Consider the following 22863-nt stretch of genomic DNA (forward strand, 5'->3'; position numbering starts at 1 on the left):
TATTTTTATCCCAGCATTGGTCTGCAAGTTATTTTGTGGACGGAAATACTCCGGCGTCATGCCTCATTTTACATCTACGAATGAAACTTTTAATAGCTGGTAAAAATATCAGGAAGTTTTATCTAAATAATTTGCTGTAAGATCAGGAAGTCTGATTCAAATTGCAAAAATAATAATTTTTAATTTATTCATATAATTCTTTTTTTTCTTGGGGTGGGGGACTTGCACAGCAACTAAAAAGAGACAAACTGAGCTAATTTAGGGCAAGCCAAATACCACATTTAACAGGAAATGATCATTTAAATTCTTAAGAAAATAATATGGATCACTTTCTTTTCTCAGATCCTTGAAGATTGAGTAAAGATAAAGTTTGTAGGTTAAATCCTTGCAGGCTGCTTCTCTACTTCTTTGTTGGAGACGTCACACGTCAGAATTTCTGAAGTTCATCAACACATTAATAAGTAAGATACAGTTTTAGTTTAGAAATCACACAAAAAGCCTTTGTGCAGCAACGGAAATGTACACACTCCACCAAAAACCTGTGCAGCTTCAGAACTTCCCTCTGCTCTGCAAAACACAGACATCAGAGGCATAACTTCATAGCACACAGATGCCCAGAAGTGTCTGTTTGTGGATGAGAGCCGGCCTCCAGCTGGAAGACTGTGACACCATCTCGACAGGGGAGACGCTCAAGAAGGTGCTGATGAAACAAAGAAAGACTCTTTCTTTTCTTTTATTATTAATATTTATAAAATACAAACCAAAAAAAAAAACACAGGGATCATATGAGCTGCATGTATTTAACACACTTTGCACACTTGGAAAACATTGCATTGCAGGATCACTCAGGCGCAGCAGAAGTAACTCCAGATGAAGCTCTATTTTGTGTTCTTTTGAAACGCACAAAAAGTCAGCCGACTTTGACAGGATTTTCCAAACATAATGTCACAGTAATCTTGAGGTAATTTATATAATTTGAGCTGCGATCGTGAAAAACTGGGCTTCAATAGTGCATTTAGCAATCAAAACTCCTGTAATAAATTAAGTCTGTGTTTATTCAACAAAGTTTATTGGTGTGACTCATGGGAGGAAAACAGCGTTGCATTGACTGCACATTCACTGCTTCTGTGCTTGTTCTGTCTTTAAAAAGGACGTCAACATCCAGCTTTCACCAGCGTTCAATAAATTTCTCTAAAAGTTAAAAAAAAAATCTCCATCCATTATACCGCGGCATATAGATCTCCATGTGAACCATAGTGCATGTGTGCAGCGTGAGTCCTACATTACCCCGTGCGCGGCTGATGTGCGTCTTAGCTATTCAGGTTAATGCGTTTGCCTCTGGGGCATATTTCCATTCTGGCTCCCGCTGCATACACATCGTTTTCCAAACTGCTGTGCCATTACTGCTCACTCACACTGATTTCTCTGGTATGACTGCAGCCACACTGCTGGGAAAACCCAATAAGCTTCAAAGCCACGTGTCTCTAGGCGGCTGTAAACTGCCTGATTTTGGGCTGTCCCAGATGAAAGACAAGCAGCATGAAAGAATTGCGATATCTTTGATCGTGGCCTAAAATGGTCATCACACATCGGACAGTGTGAAAGCTTCAAAGAGCTTTTCTTGTTCTTCTTCTCCGCGTAGGGAGAAAGCAGCATCTCAACGTGCCAGAAATTTAGGACAATCCCCTGCAGGTAATCCCACTGTGACCTCACCCAATCAACCAGATCTCAACCAAGACGTGATGTGGACACAAGCATGACTGCAAAAAACAAAGAATGCATAGCAGAAATACAAACTAATGATGCAAAACCTAAATGGATCACATGAGTAATAAAATGACATATGTAAGTCAGAGAGTATTGCCTTTTTGAGAATGTAGACATGACACATCCCTGTATTTTATTCGGTCTTGGGACCGGTACAAGGAGATTCAGACCCTGACCTCCTATTGGCTACATACATTAGTTAGGGTCTTGCCAAACTGGTTAAAACTCATCTCACCCCCGGTGAACCAAACCCTGGTTTCCCATGCACCAGTACTACACTGATCCATCCAGTCTCTAAACAAAACATATACAGATTAGCCCTGAAAAATACAGCAGCTAAGTGTGACCATTAGGAGATGCAGACATGAAGTCTTTGCTTGAGGTTGTTTGGTTACTGGTGAAGAACCTAGTAGCTTTGAAATAATCATATTAGGTATGCTTTTTTCTTTCTCTTTCTTTTAAATCAGTACAGAGTTCTCACCTTATAAAATTAAAGAATAAAAAACACAAAAACAGCTTTCAAAGTAGAGCCTAGGTTAAGGCTAATAGTCAAAAACAGTTTGAAAATCGTTTTTTAACCCTTTAAAACCAGAGCTCCAGTGTTCATGTTCTTTGATTTACTGTAATTTGAAGGTTACAGTAAAGTTCCAGTACGTTAAAGATTCTGTGTTTAAGCGTAACTGACGACACCTCAGCTGTTAAAGTGTTAAAATCACTTTAAAATATGACAATCACTACATTAAATTACAACAGAATACATTACATTAGGCTAGTTTAGATTAGATTAGATTGCATTATATTAGATATGATTAGATTACATTACATTACATTAGATTACATCAGAATACATTACATTACGTTAGGTTAGATTAGATTAGATTACATCAGATTACATTACATTAGAAAAGATTAAATTAAATTAGATAACCTCAGATTAGATTAGATTAGATTAGATTAGATTAGATTAGATTACGTTACATTAGATTATATCAGAATACATTACATTATGCTAGGTTAGATTAGATTAGATTACATCAGATTACATTACATTAGATCAGATTAAATTAAATTAGATTACCTCAAATTAGATTAGATTAGATTAGATTCCAGAAATCAAAGCAAAAATAATGCATGTGCATTACAATCAACAGAGGTTTACATCCATACAAATGTATGTCAGACATGGGATAACTAGGCATCAAGTTATAGATCATAGATTTATCACTTTTCTTTCAAACATAGTGGTGGGAGCATCATGGTCTGTTTGTCTTTTTTTTGTGGTTAGTTAAGCAATGAAAACAGCTGACAAAATAAAGTAATTTATGCTTTTATGAAATATTAGATTTAGATGAAAATGATCACAAATCAAAAATGAAATCCTTCACAAGTAAAAAAACAAAACATTCTTAGACTTTAAATATTAGATTTTTAATAAATTTGGTTAAACTAAACTACTTTAAAATGCACAAACTGCTGTGGGAAGAAGATGAAAAATCTCAAGTAGAAATAAATATTCTTTGCTTTCCTGCTGCCCACGATGATGGAGGTCAATGGGTATTCAATGAGGGATTTGCCAAATTTAAGATGTTCTTTCTGCACAGTTCCCCTTCTGCTGAAGCAGAAGCTTATAATAATTTTCCCAAATGAAACACTTTCCAGATCACTCTTTAGTGGCTACAACAGCTGCGAGTCCCTTTGAGTCTAATGTGTATGTCTGGAGCGTGCACGCCTAAGATGTGCCAAAGCAGCAGTTATTAAGGTCATCATCATTTTGCAGAGAGAACCTCTGTCCTAGTTAAGTCAGATATCTGGAAAAATGACCAGAATTTGACTGTTTTTTACACAATCCAGAACTGCCTATTTTTTCTGGTTGACAAGAAAGATCCTAACATGATGTTCCTCAACTTTTCATTGATGATGAAGCTTTTTTGTGAGGTCTTGTTAACATTTGACCCGAGGATCTTCTTCATGTTGGGGCAGTGGTTCTTTCTGCTTTCTTCTTATAGCAATGGCCAATTTTCCATGAGGATTTTTTTCCTATTTTGACTTGAAATGGGTCCAGTCTCTGCTGGGTAAACTGTGGCCTCTTTGATACTTCCCTGATTAATGCCCTCTGTGCCTTGTTGGAATGTTGACAGTCTGCCCTTTCTGAAACAGTTTGTTCTAGTGTTTACGCTCCTGTCTTCGATTAGTATTCCCTGTTTTGTATTATTATTAAACGTAAACATTAATGTTTCCCAAGAACTTTGGAGCTTTTTTTATTTTTTTTATTCTGTTGTTCGATTCTATACATTTTAGTGTTTCAAAGTAGGTTTTTATTTCTAATTAATCACATTTTCAGATGTAAAATAAATAAAGTGAGCAGTAAATGTGTGCTTACCTGCAGGTGAGGGTTTCGTGGTAGGGTTTGATGCTGGCGCTGCGGTCTCTCCGGACCGGCCCAGGCTCAATGGTGGGCAGTCCTGTGGCTGAAGTGGTGGTCGTCCACGTGGAGGAGATTCTCCTCAGAAGACCCGGGTGGAGACTCCGTCTGAGACGCTGCGCACAAACACAAACAGAAAACGTACTTGGCATCACTACGGTGTTAAAGATCGCGACTCAGAAGTGAAGAATGCTGGAATTGCTTTTTTTGCTTCGATAGAAATTTCAAAATGCACTCCCACCTGTGAGATAAAGTTAATGTTCATTCGTTCAGACTGCTGTCAGATTTATCAACTAAATGAGACTATTCATGCTCAAGTTGTCTGGTTTTAAACAAATTGTTAAGGTGATAAAGTAGAACATTCACATAATCCAAAGACAATATAAAAACATTGTAAGTACACATTTGTAACTCTTTTTCTTTGTGAGCTCAGTTTTCCTGCTCTTCCCCTAAATTCCCAGAGGTCTTTGCCCTTGCAATGCCTTTATCTGCTGGCAGTTTGGCACAATTCCTCTTCTCTCCCTCCAACTTCTGACCTAAAAAGCGTCGGTCCCAGAATTCTCAATGAAACTCCTCTACAACACGGTGTCACGCTCAAAAACTCACACTGGCTCACTCATCCGTAGTGCATCGTTTCTGTCTACACCTCACCGGTTTAATTTACCCAGTAGGCTTGGTTTGCTACAAAAAAAAAAACATGGGTATTAAAGCCACACATCAAGTTTCTCCAAAAGCTATAATCAGTGTGTTTAGTCTGGGGTCAGAAATCTCTACAGAAATAGAGAAACACACACTCTTGGATTGGACGCACACAGATCACCATCAATACTGCAAAAACCGGGTCATCCTCCCCAAAAAAGGAAGAAAAAAAGGCAAAAAAATGTATGCCAGCTGCTGGCGTTATTCTAAAAATGGTCTCATCTCTGTGCTATTTCAGAAGGAAGACTGAGAAAGAATAAGTATTTTGCTTTTCCCGCTTAATCTATTACTTTTTCTTTACATGTAGAGGAAAGTTGAAACATTTGTAAAGGCTAACAGCTAACAGAGAGAAAAGATTTCTTCATTCTCTAACTGTCTTCTTTCCTAAAGTTATTCCCCTTGACAGAAATCACGAGTTTTCCAAAGCAGCAAAATCCATCAGTGTCAGTTAAAGCTTGGTTCTTAGAGCAGGATATTCTTAATGACAACAGCTCCTCTGGCCACAGAAAAGAAGTTTTTTTTTTTTTTTTTTAATGGCAGCTTATGAACTTTAAGGGTGGAAAACGTGAATCCAGCCATCGATTTGTAAGATAATCTATGTCGAGCTATGTTCAAATCACCCTTGGCAGCTTGTCAAGCTGCTACTTCCAATGAAAAGTCTAAATAAACGTGCAAACATGCACTTTTCAGATTTCTGCATTCAAAACTCACATGTTCACATATTAGGGGTGTGTTTTGGCAAGAGTCTGGGATACGATTCGTATCACGATACATGTCTCACAATACAATACGTATCACGATATCAGCTCCATGCTGTGCTGCCAACTAGCAGTCGAGGGTTTAAGTGAAAAACAAAAGTTTTACGCTTAAGGAAGCTCATAATTAATTCATTAAAAATCATCTCGTCTGCATTTTAAATCGATACAAGTATCACTAAATGAAATATATCGATATATCATCTAATCGATTTTTTTTGCAAGATTCTACGGCCGTTTCGGGACTCTATGTACTAAATGAACAGGCACTGAAGGTTAAACTTGGTTGAAATTTGACCAATCAGAGACTTGGATTTGGTAGGGACAAATGGATGGTCTCACTTTCAATTCAAAGAAGGGCCAACTGTTGGAAAATTATTCATGGAAGAGAAATTAATAATCAGGGCTTCAACCCTACTGCAGTTATTCTGATAGAATTCTGATAGTCTTTAACATTTTAGAATACAGCTGTGAAATTAAAAAGCTTGGAGTAAGATTTGTGAGATTTGTACCACTTTGGCATTTCACACCAAATCTCTTCCAACTGCAGGAGGGAGACATGATCTAATAAACAGTAGAAAAAGAAGAAGAGAAGTCCCACCCTACTTGTACAGTGTGAACACTAGGGCTGGGCGATGCTGAGCATTTTGGTATAGATCCTATATCGATCTGATACTGGTCAATATCGCAGATATCGATACCAATATCTGTATTTTTTGTAAATGCGATGGATGTGACATGAACCTCAAAATCTCAATTGTTTTTAATCACTGTGAATGTTTTTTTTTGTGAGTTTCCCTTTTTAAAATTACTTGATAAACATAAAAGCAGAATTAGGACAATATTTTCAATAAAATGGAAAGCAGTTTGTTAAAATAAAAACTTCTTTAAATTAAATAAAAAGTGAAAAAGTGAATGCAAAACCAACAAACCAAAAGAAAAAAGTAACGATGATACAAAAATAATTTAAAATGTTTAGTGATTAAAAACAAAACTTGTAACTTCTTACCCTTTAAACAGAACAATAAAAACAGCTATAAAGTAAATTGTAAAAACATCTCAGCATTTGGGTCACAGAACTGGTGAGAGTGGTGAGGCAGCAACTCAGCTGGAACGTTTTAGCGGATAAAGAAAAGTTTCAAACAAGAGTGGAAATATCGATACCTGCGGGTGAGTACTGATTATCTGTATTTATCCGATACCAATTTAAAATCGATATTTTTAGATCGATTTGGCCAGCACTACTGAACACCATGGGCTACATGTAAGTTCAAGAATGCGCATTCAGGGATTTCTCGAACGACCATCACATGCCTGGTAACTCCCAAAGAAAGATGCAAAAATGGTTTTTGGAGTTGAGTTTTGTTGTCAAACCCTCGTCAGTCTTTGAGAGTTTCTTACGCCACTCATGCATGCTGAGTCTTCCTTGCGACTTTGCTCACATTTGCACAAACTGTCTGCCTCGGCACATCCGTCATGTTGACACAGCTGCGGCTATGAAAGGGAGAACAGTGCTCCGAGCAGTAGACGTGCTCTATTTTTCTTCACCCAGCTCTATGAAAATACACTCCTTCATTTGATGCTCAACGCTCAGAGAGCAGGAAGCACTAATTAACTGAAACACGGGCTCAAAGATTAACACATGTGGGGAGTGCTGCGTAGTGGATAAATCATTTTGCCCTAATAAGGTGGACTGTATTCACTGCCATGTAAGGATTATTTCAGCTGTTTCCAAAGAAAACAGCTTTGTGTCTGCCTCTTGACTGCTCATGATTAACAGCTTTGATTTTCAATATTTGCTTGAAGTATCTTTGCTTTCATCCCAGTTTCACAGATGCACTTTGGAGCAAAGCGTAAATCAGAAAGGTCGTTCTTTTTCCTACCTTGTGAATGGCTGTTTTCTCTCCCTTCTCAGGCCCCTCCTCTGAGTCGGAGCAGGTGTAGGCATCACTCGGGTTCAGCAGAGGGGCAGGGCGTGGTCGATGCAGCGGCTGGAAGGTGAGCTGGGTGGTTAGCAGGTTGCTGACGGCCCGCAGGGAGGTGCAGGTGTTGGGTGGCAGAGAGGGATCCGCCAGCAGGTCTGTGATCAGTCCGTGAGCCTCCCCCATCACTGCTATGTCCACCATGACCGTCGTGCCTGATGACTGCAGGTTGATGAGAAGACAAGAGGGGTGAGAAGTAAACAAGCCTGCTGCTGCAGCCAGGAGGAGTTGGTGCTAATTAAAGGCTGAGCTTGGTAGCAGCTAGTTGGTGGCAGGAGCAAAAACTATGTCAGTGGTTCCCCTGCGAGGATATGATGTGGTTAACTGTGACACTAACATGACTTTCTAAATCCAATAGCTGCAAGTGGCAGTCAGACCCTGCTGATAGTAGTGGGAACTTTGTGTGGAGAAATGTCCATGTGACCATATCATATACGGTTTTTATTCATGTTTGGTGTTGGCCTTAACCAGAACCCTTTATTGCAACATACACGCTGGAAATGTGATGCCAATGGATGGGTACCGTTAAGATTAAACTGCCCCAGTTTAAAGATGTTTCTCCATGATATGCTTTGGTCTACAGTACAGGTTTCAGACTGCAGTCCTCAGCGGCCTGTCTGCTTGTTTACCGATTAACCCTGCCCTTCTCACTTCTTATTGACAAAACACACCTTGTCCAGGTAATCAGCGGAAAGTAGGTCAGAGTTATTGGAAAAACTAGCAGGACATTGACCCTCAAGATGAGCAATTGAGTATACTAGTCCTGCCTAACCCAGGTCATTGAAATCTACCACTCAGCTTTAGTTCCAGTTAGTGCAGCCCAAGTCATCACTTGCACAAGCAGTGTTCACCTGATCTGGAAAAAAATGGTTTTCTGGATGCAGTTTTCATGAATAAAACAAAGTAGAGACTCAAGCTTTTGAAGACGTCTCTACAGAAAAAATAGTTTTCTTCAACAGTTTTTGGCATGATAGAAGTGCTCCAGAAAACGGCATAAAAGACACAACTTCTTTGTGATATGAAGTCAATGTGCAAACGTGTTTACTTTTTCACGTAAGCCCATAAGCTCTCTGGTACACTGGTTTTTGTTAGTTGGAAGATTGTGTCCTTTAGTTCAGCTTTCTTTGTTTGATCTGGGTTCTGTTTCCAGGTTCAGGGTTTTCCTTTAGTCACATTCTCACATGGTTCTGGTTGACATTCATCCATGCTTGATTTTAGTTAAATCAATCATCCTCAGTATGTCTAAGTGTCCTATTTTTTTTTGTTCCCTTGTTTGTAGTTTTATCAATTAAGATGGTTCATCAAATTTATGTTTGTTAAAGTTCCTGATACCTTGTCTGATCTCCTGCATCTCCTGAGGTTCTTGACCGGCACAAAACAAGTTACTTAACCCTAGAGGACCATCGCCAGATCATTTTCACCTGAGCAAAAGTATTTATATGATTTGAATATATTGCATTTTCCTGAGTGTCATGTGTCCCTGGGTAGAGTCTCACACGTCCCAGGAATGGGTGGACCAAAGGCCAAGAGTCCAGAATTATTTTTAATTTTTTTAGGAATTTCTTTCCCTCAAATTCTTAATTTTTCATTTTGTTACATGAAACAAAGCTGAAAATAAAAGAAAACTACTCTAATTTTTATAAAAAAACGTTTTATTGGGTATATTATATTGGGTAAAGATTACCCAGCAAAAGGGATGATGTAACTTTTTATAGCGAAAGTGTTCTAGGTTTAAGCACATGAGTTTATCAGCTTATACTCACCAAATTTAAAGCATTTCCCTGAGTGTTAAGTGTCGCAAAAAATAATCACTGCTAGCTGGTTTCATGACTGCAGTATTCCATTAATACTAACGTTAAAAAATCTCAATTTCTATAATATTACGGTTTTGTCCGGCTTGGTTGCAAAAATTTAACTAATGTTTGAACTTTTTTAGGAATTACATTTGTGCATTATTAGAAGCATCTTTCAGGATTTATAGCTTTATAAGTTTAATTTTTTAATATAGAATGACATACAAGTTTTTTCTTTCAACAATTACTTTATTTCTCACTTGTATAGATTTAGACTCAATAAAACTCTCACTTTACCATGTCCCACTTTGAGAACATTGTTAAGATTAACGTTAAACTGCATCAACTATTCCTGACACACTTCAGACCTCATTTTACATTTTCGGAATCCTATATCCTATTATTGCTCCACCAAGAACCAGTTTGATTTTAAATGTTAAACTTAAGTCTGGTTTTCTTTTGTAATCTTAGTTTTAGTGTTTTGTATTTCACTTTTTTTGTAGCTTCAGTTGCTCTACTGCTCCTCTTCACACTCTGCTAATAGGCACCTGTGCCGCGTTCGTACTTATCATTTGTCATCATTTCTTTTCTTCAGTGTTCTTTTGTTTTATTCAAGTCCTTAACTTCATTGTTACTTACAATTAGCTTTGCACATTTTAAGGATTCTTTTGTTCTATGTACTAATCGAGATTTAATCGTCCGTTAAATTCATTGTTGCAGAAGAAGTGCTCTTTGACATCATAACTACATGACGAACTGGTGGCTAAGCTCATTGCACCTTGAATACTGTTGTAGAGCGGTCTTTGTTAAAAGTGTAAAAAAAAATAAATAAATACCACCAGAAATGTCTTCAAAAAAACTAACAGTCAAGAACTATTAGGGAATCCCTGGTGCTTCATCCCTCTCCTGTACAATGAGGTTTTACCAAATATAGTTTGATTATTAAATTAACTCTTAGACAACTCTTAGTCAAGATGTTTCTGTACTTCCTATAAGCATATTAACTTTTCAGCTCTTTCAAACCTTCTCAAATCCACGTTCAACTCCGTGAGGACGATCCTAAAAAGGTTATGCTGTTTGCTATGCTCAATAAAAAAGCTCAAGAAAAAAGGAAAATTCTTTAAAAACTATTCAATTTAGAGATGCACTTCAACAAAAATTGTGTGTTTTTTTTTACATGTTCTTGTAGCATTTTCTTTCATGATGGCGGACATATATAAAATAAGTTACGATTAAACCGATGTTTCTGAGTATTTATTCATTTAAATTGTGTTGTATTAGGAGCAGATGAAAAGCCGTGGTTTGAAAAAGCTCAGGTGTGTAACGCAGCAGCTGTGGTGGGAAAGTGTAAATCTTTGTTTTCCTCAACTGAGTCGGCGTCTGGCTCAGAACTGTACGGCTGGTTAGTTCTGATAATGCTACGCTAATGTTAGCTTGGACTTGTAAATATTATTTTGGCTAAAGACGGCATAATCATAATTGGAAAATCACTGAGAACGCTTAAGTTAAATTAAATGAAATAGATTAATAGACGCTTTCAGTTTTTAAAGATAATTTAAAGTTTAACAATTCTGCAGGTGCTACTCCTCCTTGTACTCGAGGAACTGTAAATGTTTGTAGTTCTTGTTTGTTTCAAGTTCAGGAACAGAAGATGGAGGTTTGGTTTTGCCATATGTTTCTGAACTAGTGTAGTTGATGGGTTTAATCTTACTGTTTTTACTCTTCAAACAAGACAACTGTCAAAAAAAGACAAACTGTAACTTAAAAATGTGTTTAAGTCTGGTGAATTTATGTAGGATGTCAATTACAACATAAAAATGATCATTAATCTTAAACCTCACAACCCTGGATAAGTAAGTAAATAAATAAAAGAAGACAACCAGCTAAAATAAAAATATATATCAGTCATAAGATCATAATTACATCCTCCAAAGCTTTGTGAAATGTTTTACAGCCGCAGAATCACACTCAGCTGCACCGGTGTGTACCTTACATCTTCAATTTGCTCACACATCAAAGACTTTATTTTACGCCTTATATGGGTATTTTTCGCACAAAGAAGCAGAAACTTGAGGCTCAGCGAAAGGCGGCTCAGCTAATGCTGTGGTGCCACTGGGCCCGTTAGGCATCTACGCAACAACCTTAGATTAAAGCAAGTGCAGCAGAGCCCTGCATTACTGGATGCCTAATGAATGGACTGATTATGATGGTGTTGGATGGAATCTGACCCCCTGACATTGCCACCTCTGACCTCTCAGCTGGCCGGCAGCCATGGCCTGATTCTGACTGTGTGCCGCGCTGCTTTGAAGTCATCAACGATGTGTGAGGATGTCTCGCTTTTGCGGGGCAAGCTGAAAAGTTCACAACCCGCTCCTAATTGGTGTGCCTTGAGCTGCTGAACGACCACAACCAAGCGCCGGCTCGTTTTTTGGCTGCCAGTTATTTTATCTAATAAGCTCACAAGTTCCCTTTTTCCCCATTTTAAAGAATGTTATCAGATTTTTGCTCTCCAAACGACTCATTCACTTTGACACCAGCTGCCAGGCACCTTAAATTATTCTGTTTACACTGGCTGAGCAGCAAACGGTTGACCTGAACGACACTTTTCCTTCGTTTTCATCTGTGGGAACGGGAGAAGGGCTCCCGCTTTATTTTTCTAGTGGATCATCAGAAAAGTCATCAGATTGTGCATTTAAGGTTTTTTTTTCCACCTGGGAAACAAATGTTGATATGATCACATAGTATGAACACAGTAATTCTTTCAGGCAGCATATTAATGAATCAGACTCTTGAGCATGAATTGAAAAGGATTCTGTCCTTTCACATGGAAAGAGTAATCTGTGTGGAATATTGGGGAAAATTTAAAATTTAACCACTCATTATATTTGTTTAATTTGATTTAATATCGGTTTGGATAAATTTTATTTTTCACACGTTTTTGTATTTACTGACATATTTATTGATTCAAATTGTTGTAAATCAGAAGAAGATGACAACTCTGAGGCAAAAATCGAATGAACTACTGCCGCTCTGCAGAAACTATGTCCAAGAAAACAACATGTTTGTTAGTGTTGCCTAAAAATTGCATAATCGTAATAAAGAGACCATTTGAAACGTTTTTAAAATTGAGTGGGTCTTTAATCCACTTTCTCTGAATCTTTATTTTTCTATCTTCCGCTATGTATTATGGAGAGAAGATGTAATCAAAACTAATTTACACCTGATATGAATGAAAGCAGATGGAAAAAGAAAAACACACACACATATATACACACACGTATACACCAGCACCTCTCAATCCCATCCAAAAAAAAAAATGAACCAAGAAAAACAATGTGCAGGAAGTATGTAAATTCTCTTCAGTAACACCAGTGATGCAAGTGCGTCCCGATAAACAACTTGTTAAAGGAAGATGCAGTTGCATCATTAAGTATTCATGAATGAGCCTGAGTTGTCTTAAATAGTTGAGTGCAATTGGATTATTGTCCAATTGGGACATCCAGATTGTGTGTTTGACTCATCAGTCAGGTCAAACCAAATCCCCTGAGAACAGGACTCGTTGCATTCTTGCTTCACATCCAGCATTAAGGGGCTGAATTGGGGGGTCAAAGAGGCTCCATGTGGCAATGTCTGCTTTATGAGGGGTCACAAATGAAGAAGAAATTTCACAACACTCAGTTACGTGTGACAATAGTGGAACTTGTACTTAGATTCCCAGAAAAATGACCCAATGCGATACGTAAAGTCAATAAGCCCTTTGACAGCTAAAAGCATATCTTGTTGTTACGTTTCATGATACTATGAAGTTACATAAGCACTCATTGTCATGTTAAATAATAAGTTCCATTCATCAACCTTGGTCATTGTTAAAAGTTTGATAGATCACGGAGTCCATAGAGTCGATATTACTTGAAGCATTCAAACAAACTCTGAAAATTCAATTAAAATTTGTATTTTATTTTTTGTTTATTCAACCTTTATTGTACCATGATGATCATAAACAGTTTGTCATTTACAATGATGACCTGGCAAACTAAAAATATGTTCAACTAGTTTTCGTGTTATTAAAAAATGCTGGGTTAATGAAGATTTTCCCTTTAGCACCAAAGTTGAGGCTAACAACAACCGGGTGCTAGCTTCAGCTACGTCTGAATTTTAAGGTATGATAGATAAATTAATCAAAGTAAAATGACCTAACTGTTGTAAAACTGGTATTTTCTAGATATAATATAAACGTGAATCCACTGTGTCTCCAACTTTATTATCCTCTAGTGTGAACAGTGGAGAGTGTCGCTACGTGTTAGCCAGAGCGGTTTTTTCTACACGGGAACAACTGTCTCAATGATTCCATATGTCGAGGAAGACTTCCAGTTTTGTCTATAAACAGCAGCTTTATTTTTCTTTGAAGTTGAAAGCTATTATTTGGCTTCCACACTGGCTCTTTTATCCCCAAAGAAACTTTACAAATATGTTTTTTGTATTTAGCTTTGGGCTAGCTTAGGAATCCATGTAGCAGCTTTAAGTCATGTGACCAAGATGGATGTTGTGAACTGAATCCAGCAGTTTTTAATCACAAAATTTCCTTCTGGATTGCAAAATAAACTAAACAAAAATAATCTAGTCTAGTGGATGTATTTCTTTGTTTCTATCTGCAGCCCGGTACCAAGTGACCCTCAGACCGGTGCCGACAAATGTAACCAGCAAACGGCTTCAAAACGTCATGCTGGAGAAGTTCCAACCAGACAAGTTCAGCTCCAATGAACCACTTTGTTGAAAGATCATGAGATTGTAGATATTATGACATATTTTGGATGCAATCCTAAAAACCAGTCCAAATGAATGTCCGACTTTATAACAGTTCAACGGCTTTGAAATAATGCTTTGACATTTCTGCACAGAGTAACAAACTGAAACAGACGTTTGTCTAGTGGACTCAAATTAAAATACACCGCTGGATGTAGCTTACGTTTATGTGTCTTGGCAGTTAAATATTCTTCCAAGGAACAACTGCTTCTGCTGATTATATGATGTTACTTCATCCTTTCCAGAAAAATTCATTCCTGCTTGCAGCACTTCTCTGGCTAGCCGGCCTTCAGAGACTTTCACTGGCAGGAGGAGAGATGTTTATAAAACTCAGGAAAGCTTAATGTTCTCCTAATACCTCAATCTGGTCTCCCTAATCGGACATCTGAGTCACTTTATCACTTCAGTTATTCTATTTTACAGATGCTTTCTTTTCTTGTGATTCTAGAAACTGATGATCAGAATATGTTTTTGACTCATTTCATTTTTTTATGAATGGATTAGCCCTCCACACAGATTTGTTGTCCACGTCAGTGACGGAGCCCAATCATCTCATTCGTTTGCTGAAATTATCCACCAATTTGTTTAACGTCCATGTTTACAAGTATGCACTTTCCAACTTCAAATACAAAATGTTTTCTCATCGATTATCAAAGATCACACATGACACAGCCACTTTTTAAGCAGAACACGGCGAACCATCATGTCCGACCGGAGTGACACGCAAATCTCAGCTTCTATTCTCTGTTGATTGATGAAGATAAACGCTGAGAGGTCACATATTTGTGATTTTTTATATCCCCCCCTTGTTGGCAGATGATTACAGTAGCTGAGGAGCTTCTTTGGTTAAAAAAAAAAAAAAAAAATTAAAAACATGCCTGTAAAAGCTTAAAGGTGCAACTTAAAAAAAAATGAAAAAATTAAAAAAAATTTAAAAAAATGTAATTTCTGAAATGAAATTCTTCCAGCATGAAATTTACTGGAAGATGAGCTTTATATGTTTTTCTTTGAAAATACATTTTATTAATATAAACAACAACAAAAGAACAGTCTAAATTCACTATTATTCAGCCCTCTTTAGCTGTCAACACCAGCCACACTCACAATAAGTTTTTCTAAGTTTTATTTTTAGAAAAGGAAACTGAGGCTATTCTTTGTTGCAAAAAAAACCCAGAACGTCCTTATTGAAAATGTTATTTTTTTATTAAACAAAAATACAGTCCACAAATATCTCAGCTCCACATGTTATTATATGGTTTTATGTCTTTTGTGTATGTAGTTAAAAATACTGAGCTGTAAATGTATGTGAATTCTAAAATATCTAATTAAAATTTTAGCTTAAACTTTATAAGAAATTATGCAAAAAGTAAACAATTTGGAATAATCTTTTCTGTGTTATGAGACTGCATCACCTGCAGCCTGAAGAACTTTTAGGTAAATCTACCTATTTAAGCCGGCTCCACTCAGCTCAGGTCTTTTTCAGAGATTCTCCTCCATTGCTAATAGTATGTTCAATCCTCATAATCCTGTGGCCCCGACCACAGATCCATGCCTTCCTTTTGACTGACTGTTTATGGATCTTTTTTTTTCTGTCTTTTTGTTCCTACCGTGATCTTTCTGGTGACTCCTGACAGCACTTCCTGTCTAGGATGCTTGGAAACATTTGAAATCTCTTTGTTTCTGTTTCCATAAGTTTTGTTGCTCCAGACGTGAGCATTGTGCATTTCTGTTGTTCATTTTCTGATATTCTGCCCTGACTTCTCAAAAAGTCGGATCATCAAATACGTTATGTTTATGCTGAAATGACACACAGGAGAAACTTAGCAAGAAAAAGTCAGTAGTTTTTACCTAATGGAATTCCATATTCTTGCTGTAATGTAAAGACATGGAGTCTAGTTTTAGCCACGTGTCTTTTTGCACACTTTTGATGTAGATATGATGTGGAGAATGAAGTTCATACCATATTTTTAGGGTTATTTAACATCTGCTCTCACAAAAACTCTAAAGGATAGCCTTTTTGTACAAAAAAAATCCTTAATTGTAAACATTTTTCTAATGAGAAACAATGTTTAGAGATTTTCTCACTAAAGTTTAATGGTAGTTAAGCATTACTTTACTAGTCTACTTCGAAAAGAACACCTTCAGCTTTTCTTTCATTCAAAAAGAGTCCCAATCTAGCCCTTTTTTCAGCTAATCTTTGTGGGTACCAACGTGTTTTTCAAGCTGAATGCAAATATTTAAATAACTCTTTTCATACACGACTTCAATGTCAGTTTGAGAGTTAAAGCATGCCACCACAAGCTTAAAAAGAGCGGGGGAAAAAGATGTGGGCTGGAAAATGAGCCCACTAATATGTGCATGTTATGTGCACAGAGGAGATCAACCAAGCCTTCTGCTCTTTCTCTGTTGATACTTGCAAAATGTGCTGAGGAAATGACATCTCTGACCAGTTTTGTCCAAGACAAAAACATAAATAACATAAAGTTGCAAAACGATTGAAAGTGCAGATATGTGTCCCCCTTTAATACAAGATATCCTTTATAAATATGCTAAAAGATTAAGCCGTTCAGTGTAACCTCAGCATAAACTTGACCACTAATTGTGTGAGAAAAACAAGAATATTTCAAAATCACGAAACCTTATATGTATGTGGAGGGACAAACTGTGTTACTTCCCAGCGTCACATACAAGTACAACATGGAGCAAAGACACATAATTTATTTTCTAAGGATTTCCTCCTGATAGGAGAACATGCAGAACAGGACACGCTCATACTGCATGTGACAATGCCAACGCCAAGGGCATTGTTTGTTCACGTCCTGACCTGTAGCTGCGTGGCAACTCAATACATCAATTTCCAAGTATAGACACATGCACGAATTTTCCCATCCACTAAAGACAAGGAAGGTTATTTGAAGGATGTGTGTGAGGCGGTCCTCTGGAGACTGGACTTTTCCAGCGAGCCTGTTGGCCCGTCGGTGCAGCACTTTAGCCAAATCACATACTACTGTCCTTCAGGACTACAGCAAGGACTCTTTCCATGCTGTGGGTTCCAGGTTAAAGTTTACTGTGATTTAATGTAAGAGTTTCAGATTTCATTTCTAATTTATATTTTTTTTAAAAAAGGCCAACCTGGGATCCTCTAGAGCCTCTCTTGTGGTCCCAGTCGGAGCGGGACAGCATCTGCAGGAAGAAGCAAAAAGAACATGTTCAAGTCAGAATCTTTTACATTGTCTTTCTATGCTAAATATGAGGCATTATAAAAAGATAAAACAATGTAAAGAAGCTAGAGCAGAAGAAAAATGAGACTTTTTTTTCCTTTTAATGTAGTTTCACAGTCAAGTTTATTCAGCTTCTGCCTCGGGGGTTCATGAAAGCTGAAGATGTTTATGCTGTCTAATTACCAGCTAATGTGTCCTCCCAGAGGCCCAGTAAATCACTTTTTCCTTTTTTTCAGATTCTCCACATGGCTGTGACAGATTTTTTGATGAACACATGGTGAGTGGAGTAACCATTGAACTCTGACTTCCTTCTACCTTCTAGCACCTGCCGTTTGTTTTCCATTTCTAAAGCACAACCAAACCAAACAGCTTGGAAATGTTACACAATCAACTACAGTGTGACAGGTTAGTACCACAAACAAAGCAAACTCTTGTGTGGACCAAAAAGGCCAGTGTGAAAGCACTCACACACTCTCAAGGTCTAGTTAGGGGGGCTCTGATTTTGTTTTCAATTAATATCCAAGCACCAAAACTATGAAATGAAGGCGGATACTCATCCAGAACAAGAGGAATCCTCATTTAAGTAGATTTGTTCGTCCTGTCAGAGGTCACCACAGAGAATGATCCACACATTTGGTTTGGCAGAGAGTTTTACGCCCTTCCTGAAAAAACCCTTTATGTTATCCTGCTGGAGACCGGGACGGGGAGACCCAGACTTGGGCCCCCTGTGGTCTCGCCAAAGGACTCACACTGAATGAAACTCATCGCACCCTTTAGAAAACAAACCCTAGTCTCCCAGGTGCCAGTCCTGGACGCAGCCATCCAGCCACTCATCCTCATACAAGTAGATTACTTTGTCAAAATACATTTTATGTACTTTTTTAGGACCACTGTAATGATCCGCGCTCTTGTTAAATTCAGTGAAAAACTCAACTGCAAATATAAAAAAACAGGTCCTTATATTTAGACAAAATGGCCTTTCAGCCCTCTCCCAACAGTGGAAAAAAGTTCAAAAGCAAAAAATTGAATTTATGTTTAATCAGCTAAAAATATCTGCCTCTTTGCTTTGTTTGCAAAACCATGCTGTTAACAAACGTAAAAGTGTTTCACAGAAAGAGCTCGACTTCCATCTGATTAGTCCTTGAATAACTCTGAATACATTGTCTGGATTTTATCTGAGAAGCTCACATCCTCAGCTAACCGTCTTCTGTGCAAACAGGCATTAATAAGAGCCGGGTGACGGTGGCCAACATAAACAACAGAAAACGTCTCAGCTGTCAGTGCAATTCATCTCCCGTAATGATAAAATATTGATAAATCTCCCATGCCTCTTTACCCAACTTAGCTTTGCCCCCTTCAAACCGGAAAAAAACAAACCGCAGAGAGAAACTCTTCATGTGAAGTAAACCCGAACTGGGAGTGAGCCACAAAGGAGCCATCACTCATGATAGGGAGTGAGACGGAAAAAAAGAAAAAACATTTGAAGGCATTTAAGGATCCGAACAGCACATGCAGTTAGGAGTTGCTGCAAGTTAAAAGATTGTGTGTGGGGTTTTTTGTGTTTGTTTTCGCTTTTGATATATTTTAAAATTGTTGAACAGCTTGTCCTTTAGTCGTGGTTTTATCAACAATAGTCAATAGAGAACAGATCCAATAGTTATAACAGTGAGAAAAAAGATTAAAAAAAAACAAAAACATGAACAATAGCTTGGGACTTACTGTCTCAAGCTAATTTATTTAAAATTTGAGACTTGTTAACATCATCATCATTTAACAAAAATTGAGTCTACAACTTAAAAACCCTCTTTGACGGAAATTGTGTGGCATTTTACTTATGTTGGAGGATATAGATCAAGAAATTTGAGCTTAAATTTGCATCTCTGAAAATGTCTTCATTCAAATTGTTATGATTGAGAAACAAATGAAATAGTTTTTAAAAATAATTGTATTCTGATGCGTCTACTTGCAAATAGATCTTAAGTAGTGTTTGTTTTCCTCATCCAAGCTAGCATCTGGCTCAAAACCACGTCTTGTTAGCTCCAGTGTGGTGTGAGGGACCATAAGCTAGCAGTAGAGTGCAGGGAACTCTTAGTAATAGAGATGGGAAGAGGGGCGGGGTTGTTCAGTGCTTTCAACCCCACCCACATTTATTAAGGCTTTCAGAGTAAACTATATTCATATATATGATAATGTATTACCTTTGAAACACTGAGGAACACATTTTTTATGAAATATTAGTTCTTTTCGTGAGCTCATTTTTCTACCCGATAGTAAGACAACTCGATCTCTTAGGCTCCGCCTTTCTGTCTTAGTGGGTGCTGCCCATTTCATGCCGTCAACCTAAAGCTAGTGATTCTGGTGAGGAATCTGAACCATATAGGGTATTGCGAGTATAAAATTAAAGCTTTTTGCAGATCCCCCCCCTTGCTTTGTAGAGAGTGTGTGTGTTTGCCTGGGGGTGGTTCTAGCAACACAAACTCTTCCTGGAAGGGGCTGTTCCCCACATTGTGATGTCACAATGTGAGGGTTGGGAGGGGCTGGTGCTCAGAGAGCAGGTTTTAGATTAATTTCCATGCGGGAATTGATCAAAATACCGCTTTGTGTGTGTTTTTTGTAACGAAAGAAAAGTTAAAAGATCAAAAAAGTGGATTTTGCATAGTATAGGCCCTTTAAGAAGACTTGGCAAAAGACAGGAATTTAAAATGTAAAGCACTGTAAATGAGATTAGTAGTTTTTAAAGTTAATTTTTTATTTTTTTATTTCATGATACTCTCATGACCGGTTTCTACTTTGACATGACCTGGCATCAGAATTCTTTACAGCTGCAGCAAAGGCCCGTTCTGTTAAGAGAGTTTTAATATGCTTTCCATGCACATAAACATCTTTAATCACCATGTTTTTCTGAATTAGACCAAGACGGCACTGAAGTTCTCAGGAACCTCTTCAGTAAGATAAAAAAGGAGCTCAGCATCAAAGCTCAAGACAACAATTTAAAAGCAAGTAATTTTTACGGACAACAGAGAGGTTAACTTTCACTTCTTATGAAGCCCTTTGTACAAAACAACACAGTCAGTCATCGTCTGTTCATTAATCACTCCGAAAAAACAAGAAGATTAAAAACAAATCTTTGAATGCTTTATAACATTGTTTTTCTTGGGAGCAGAAGCAGAGTCAGAGACCATATTTATAACACAAGACAAGTTGCTGCCAGTGCTGCGTCTGAAAAAGTCAAACTAAACAAGAGCGATTCCTTAGATGTCTCCCGGTTTTTCATGGACATCCTCCAGGCAGCGCAGCACAGCTGAAGCAGTAAACCTTCCAAATGGATTTGTTTTTGTCCTGAAGCTCCAGCGCACCTACTGAGAAAAATAACAGCTTTGTAGAAGTCGTGCCCTTTGTTTCACCCTCTGCTAGATTCATTATGCTTCCCCAGAGCTCCAAATAAGTCAGGTCTCGCAGTGACTTTCTAACACCTAATGTAATACTCACACTACTCGCTGGAGACTGGAAGAGTCTGGGAGAGGAAAGAGACCTAGTTTCTTTTTGAAAGAAAAAAGCTAGCAACAGTGCTACGGCTAACAGTGAAGCATGATGTTAGCATCATTGTTATTCACTTTGGTTGGGAACAATGAAAGACAACAACGACATAGCAGTTTGTTTCAGCTGAATGCCAGAAAAAAATGAAACCAGGAGGAAATTTCCTGGAAATCCAGAAGTCACTTGGCCAGCAAAAAGTCTTTCTTCTCTGCTACAATTCTGATCCTTTAATGTCTTCATGTTCTTTTGTCTGAGCTGCCATCTGTATCAAAACTGTATGGCTACATACCTCTATTATAGGTTGGCGTTTTTTATTTTATTTTTTATTTTTTGCTACGCTAATGCTAGCTTGAGCTTTTTAAGCTAGCAGGAGAAAGTGTAAACAAAGTGCTGATGGGAAATTAGCAGAAATAACTTCTGTGTCAACCGTGAACCATCAAATACGTCCTAAAAATTGACAGACTTTTTGACGATGGCTAAAAAAAAAAACCAAAAAAAAAACAGCATAGGCCAATTATAATTAAAAGACCAATGGGAATGTTTTTACAAGAAGAAACAAATGTTGGATTTTACCATACTTTTAATTTTTTTCACTGCAAAGCTACGTTCACTGCAGTGAATATTTAAGTAGCCACTTTCAATAAAAAGTCTTTGTAAAAATGTAAAAAAAAGAAAAAAAAATAGAGAAACTCTCATATCAACATTTTGAAAATTGATCATGGAGGAGAAAATAATTGAGGTTTGTGAAGTCATATGACACTAAGTATTTCATATATCAAGGATAGAACTGTGAAATATAAAGCCTGACACTATATTTGCACCGCTTCGATACTTCGCCAGCCTCTTCCAACTATGGGTGGTGGACATGCACAAGTAAACTGTAAGGAAACCAAAATGCAGGAGATCGGGGAAAGGGACAGAAAAGTAAAACATTTAATAAATAAATGAATTGAAACATGCAAAAACCAATGAGGGTAACAAAAAGGTCACAGAGCAAAGCAGTTGAGTTGAAAACCAGACACTTTAATAGGCTGGGAGCAATTAACTGAACTGAAGACAGCTGTGGATGATGAACTTGAGACTGACTGTCAAAGAGAGACCAAAAACATGACCAACAACAACATAAAACCAAAGAATAAACCACACAACCCTTACAGTAAACATAAAAAAATTAAAGGAAGAAGCCCCTCCCTGCTTATCCAGTGTGAGCACCATGGAATTTGCATTCTTGAATTCGCGTCACGTGCCTGATGTGAATGTAACAAAACAAACACGGAAATGCAGAGGAAACAGCAATAGCTAAAGAAATAGAAGAACACAGAACATCTCAAAACAGTGGGACTAACAGCTGTTTAAAATGAAAACCTTCACAGAAAAAAATATCAATAATTGAATAAGCTCTCTTAAATTCTTACAAGTTCTTCCATAAAGACATCTAACATCTAACAACGACATCGACTGGCCAGCTGCAAGAACAAAGCTCCAGTTTTAGCCTCACACTGGATAATAAAGGTCAAAAGAAGTTCACATGGGCAGCAGTGTAGTCAATTTGAGTCTGTTAGCTTACAAAATTTTGCTTCATTTTTGTCTATAAAATTAAGAAACAGCTGAATTTTCCTTAAAAAGAAAAGTAAAATAAAATTAAGCCAAAATATAATGACACATTCTCTCACAGGCAAATACTTTTTCCAGATTAATGTGTAAGTAAGTCTTAGACACAAAACACAAGTAAAGATAGGCAAGTTTTTTTAGGTCTTTTTTTAGAAAGATTTATTTAAAAGCTGGATTTAAATGTTCATTTACACTGTAAATAGTGGGATTTGAGTTAAGTAATTATTAAGTAAAATATATTAGTAACTTAAATTTAATACAATTTAGTATTGC

General features: G+C 37.4%; 1 protein-coding gene across 2 annotated transcripts in view; it reads right to left on the bottom strand.

Moving 5' to 3' along the window:
* The window catches only part of LOC112152705 (cGMP-inhibited 3',5'-cyclic phosphodiesterase A), a 98049-nt gene that overhangs the window by 23281 nt on the left and 51905 nt on the right, over nucleotides 1–22863 (bottom strand). For both annotated transcript variants that reach the window (XM_024282454.2, XM_024282453.2), the window contains exons 2-4: nucleotides 17354–17404; nucleotides 7527–7787; nucleotides 4148–4305 (exon numbers count right to left, since the gene is read on the bottom strand). In XM_024282454.2, the coding sequence (XP_024138222.1) occupies nucleotides 4148–4305; nucleotides 7527–7787; nucleotides 17354–17404 (470 nt within the window). The remainder of the gene's footprint in view (nucleotides 1–4147; nucleotides 4306–7526; nucleotides 7788–17353; nucleotides 17405–22863) is intronic.

The sequence above is a fragment of the Oryzias melastigma genome, linkage group LG6 (assembly GCF_002922805.2).
Source record: "Oryzias melastigma strain HK-1 linkage group LG6, ASM292280v2, whole genome shotgun sequence".
Taxonomy (NCBI): domain Eukaryota; kingdom Metazoa; phylum Chordata; class Actinopteri; order Beloniformes; family Adrianichthyidae; genus Oryzias; species Oryzias melastigma.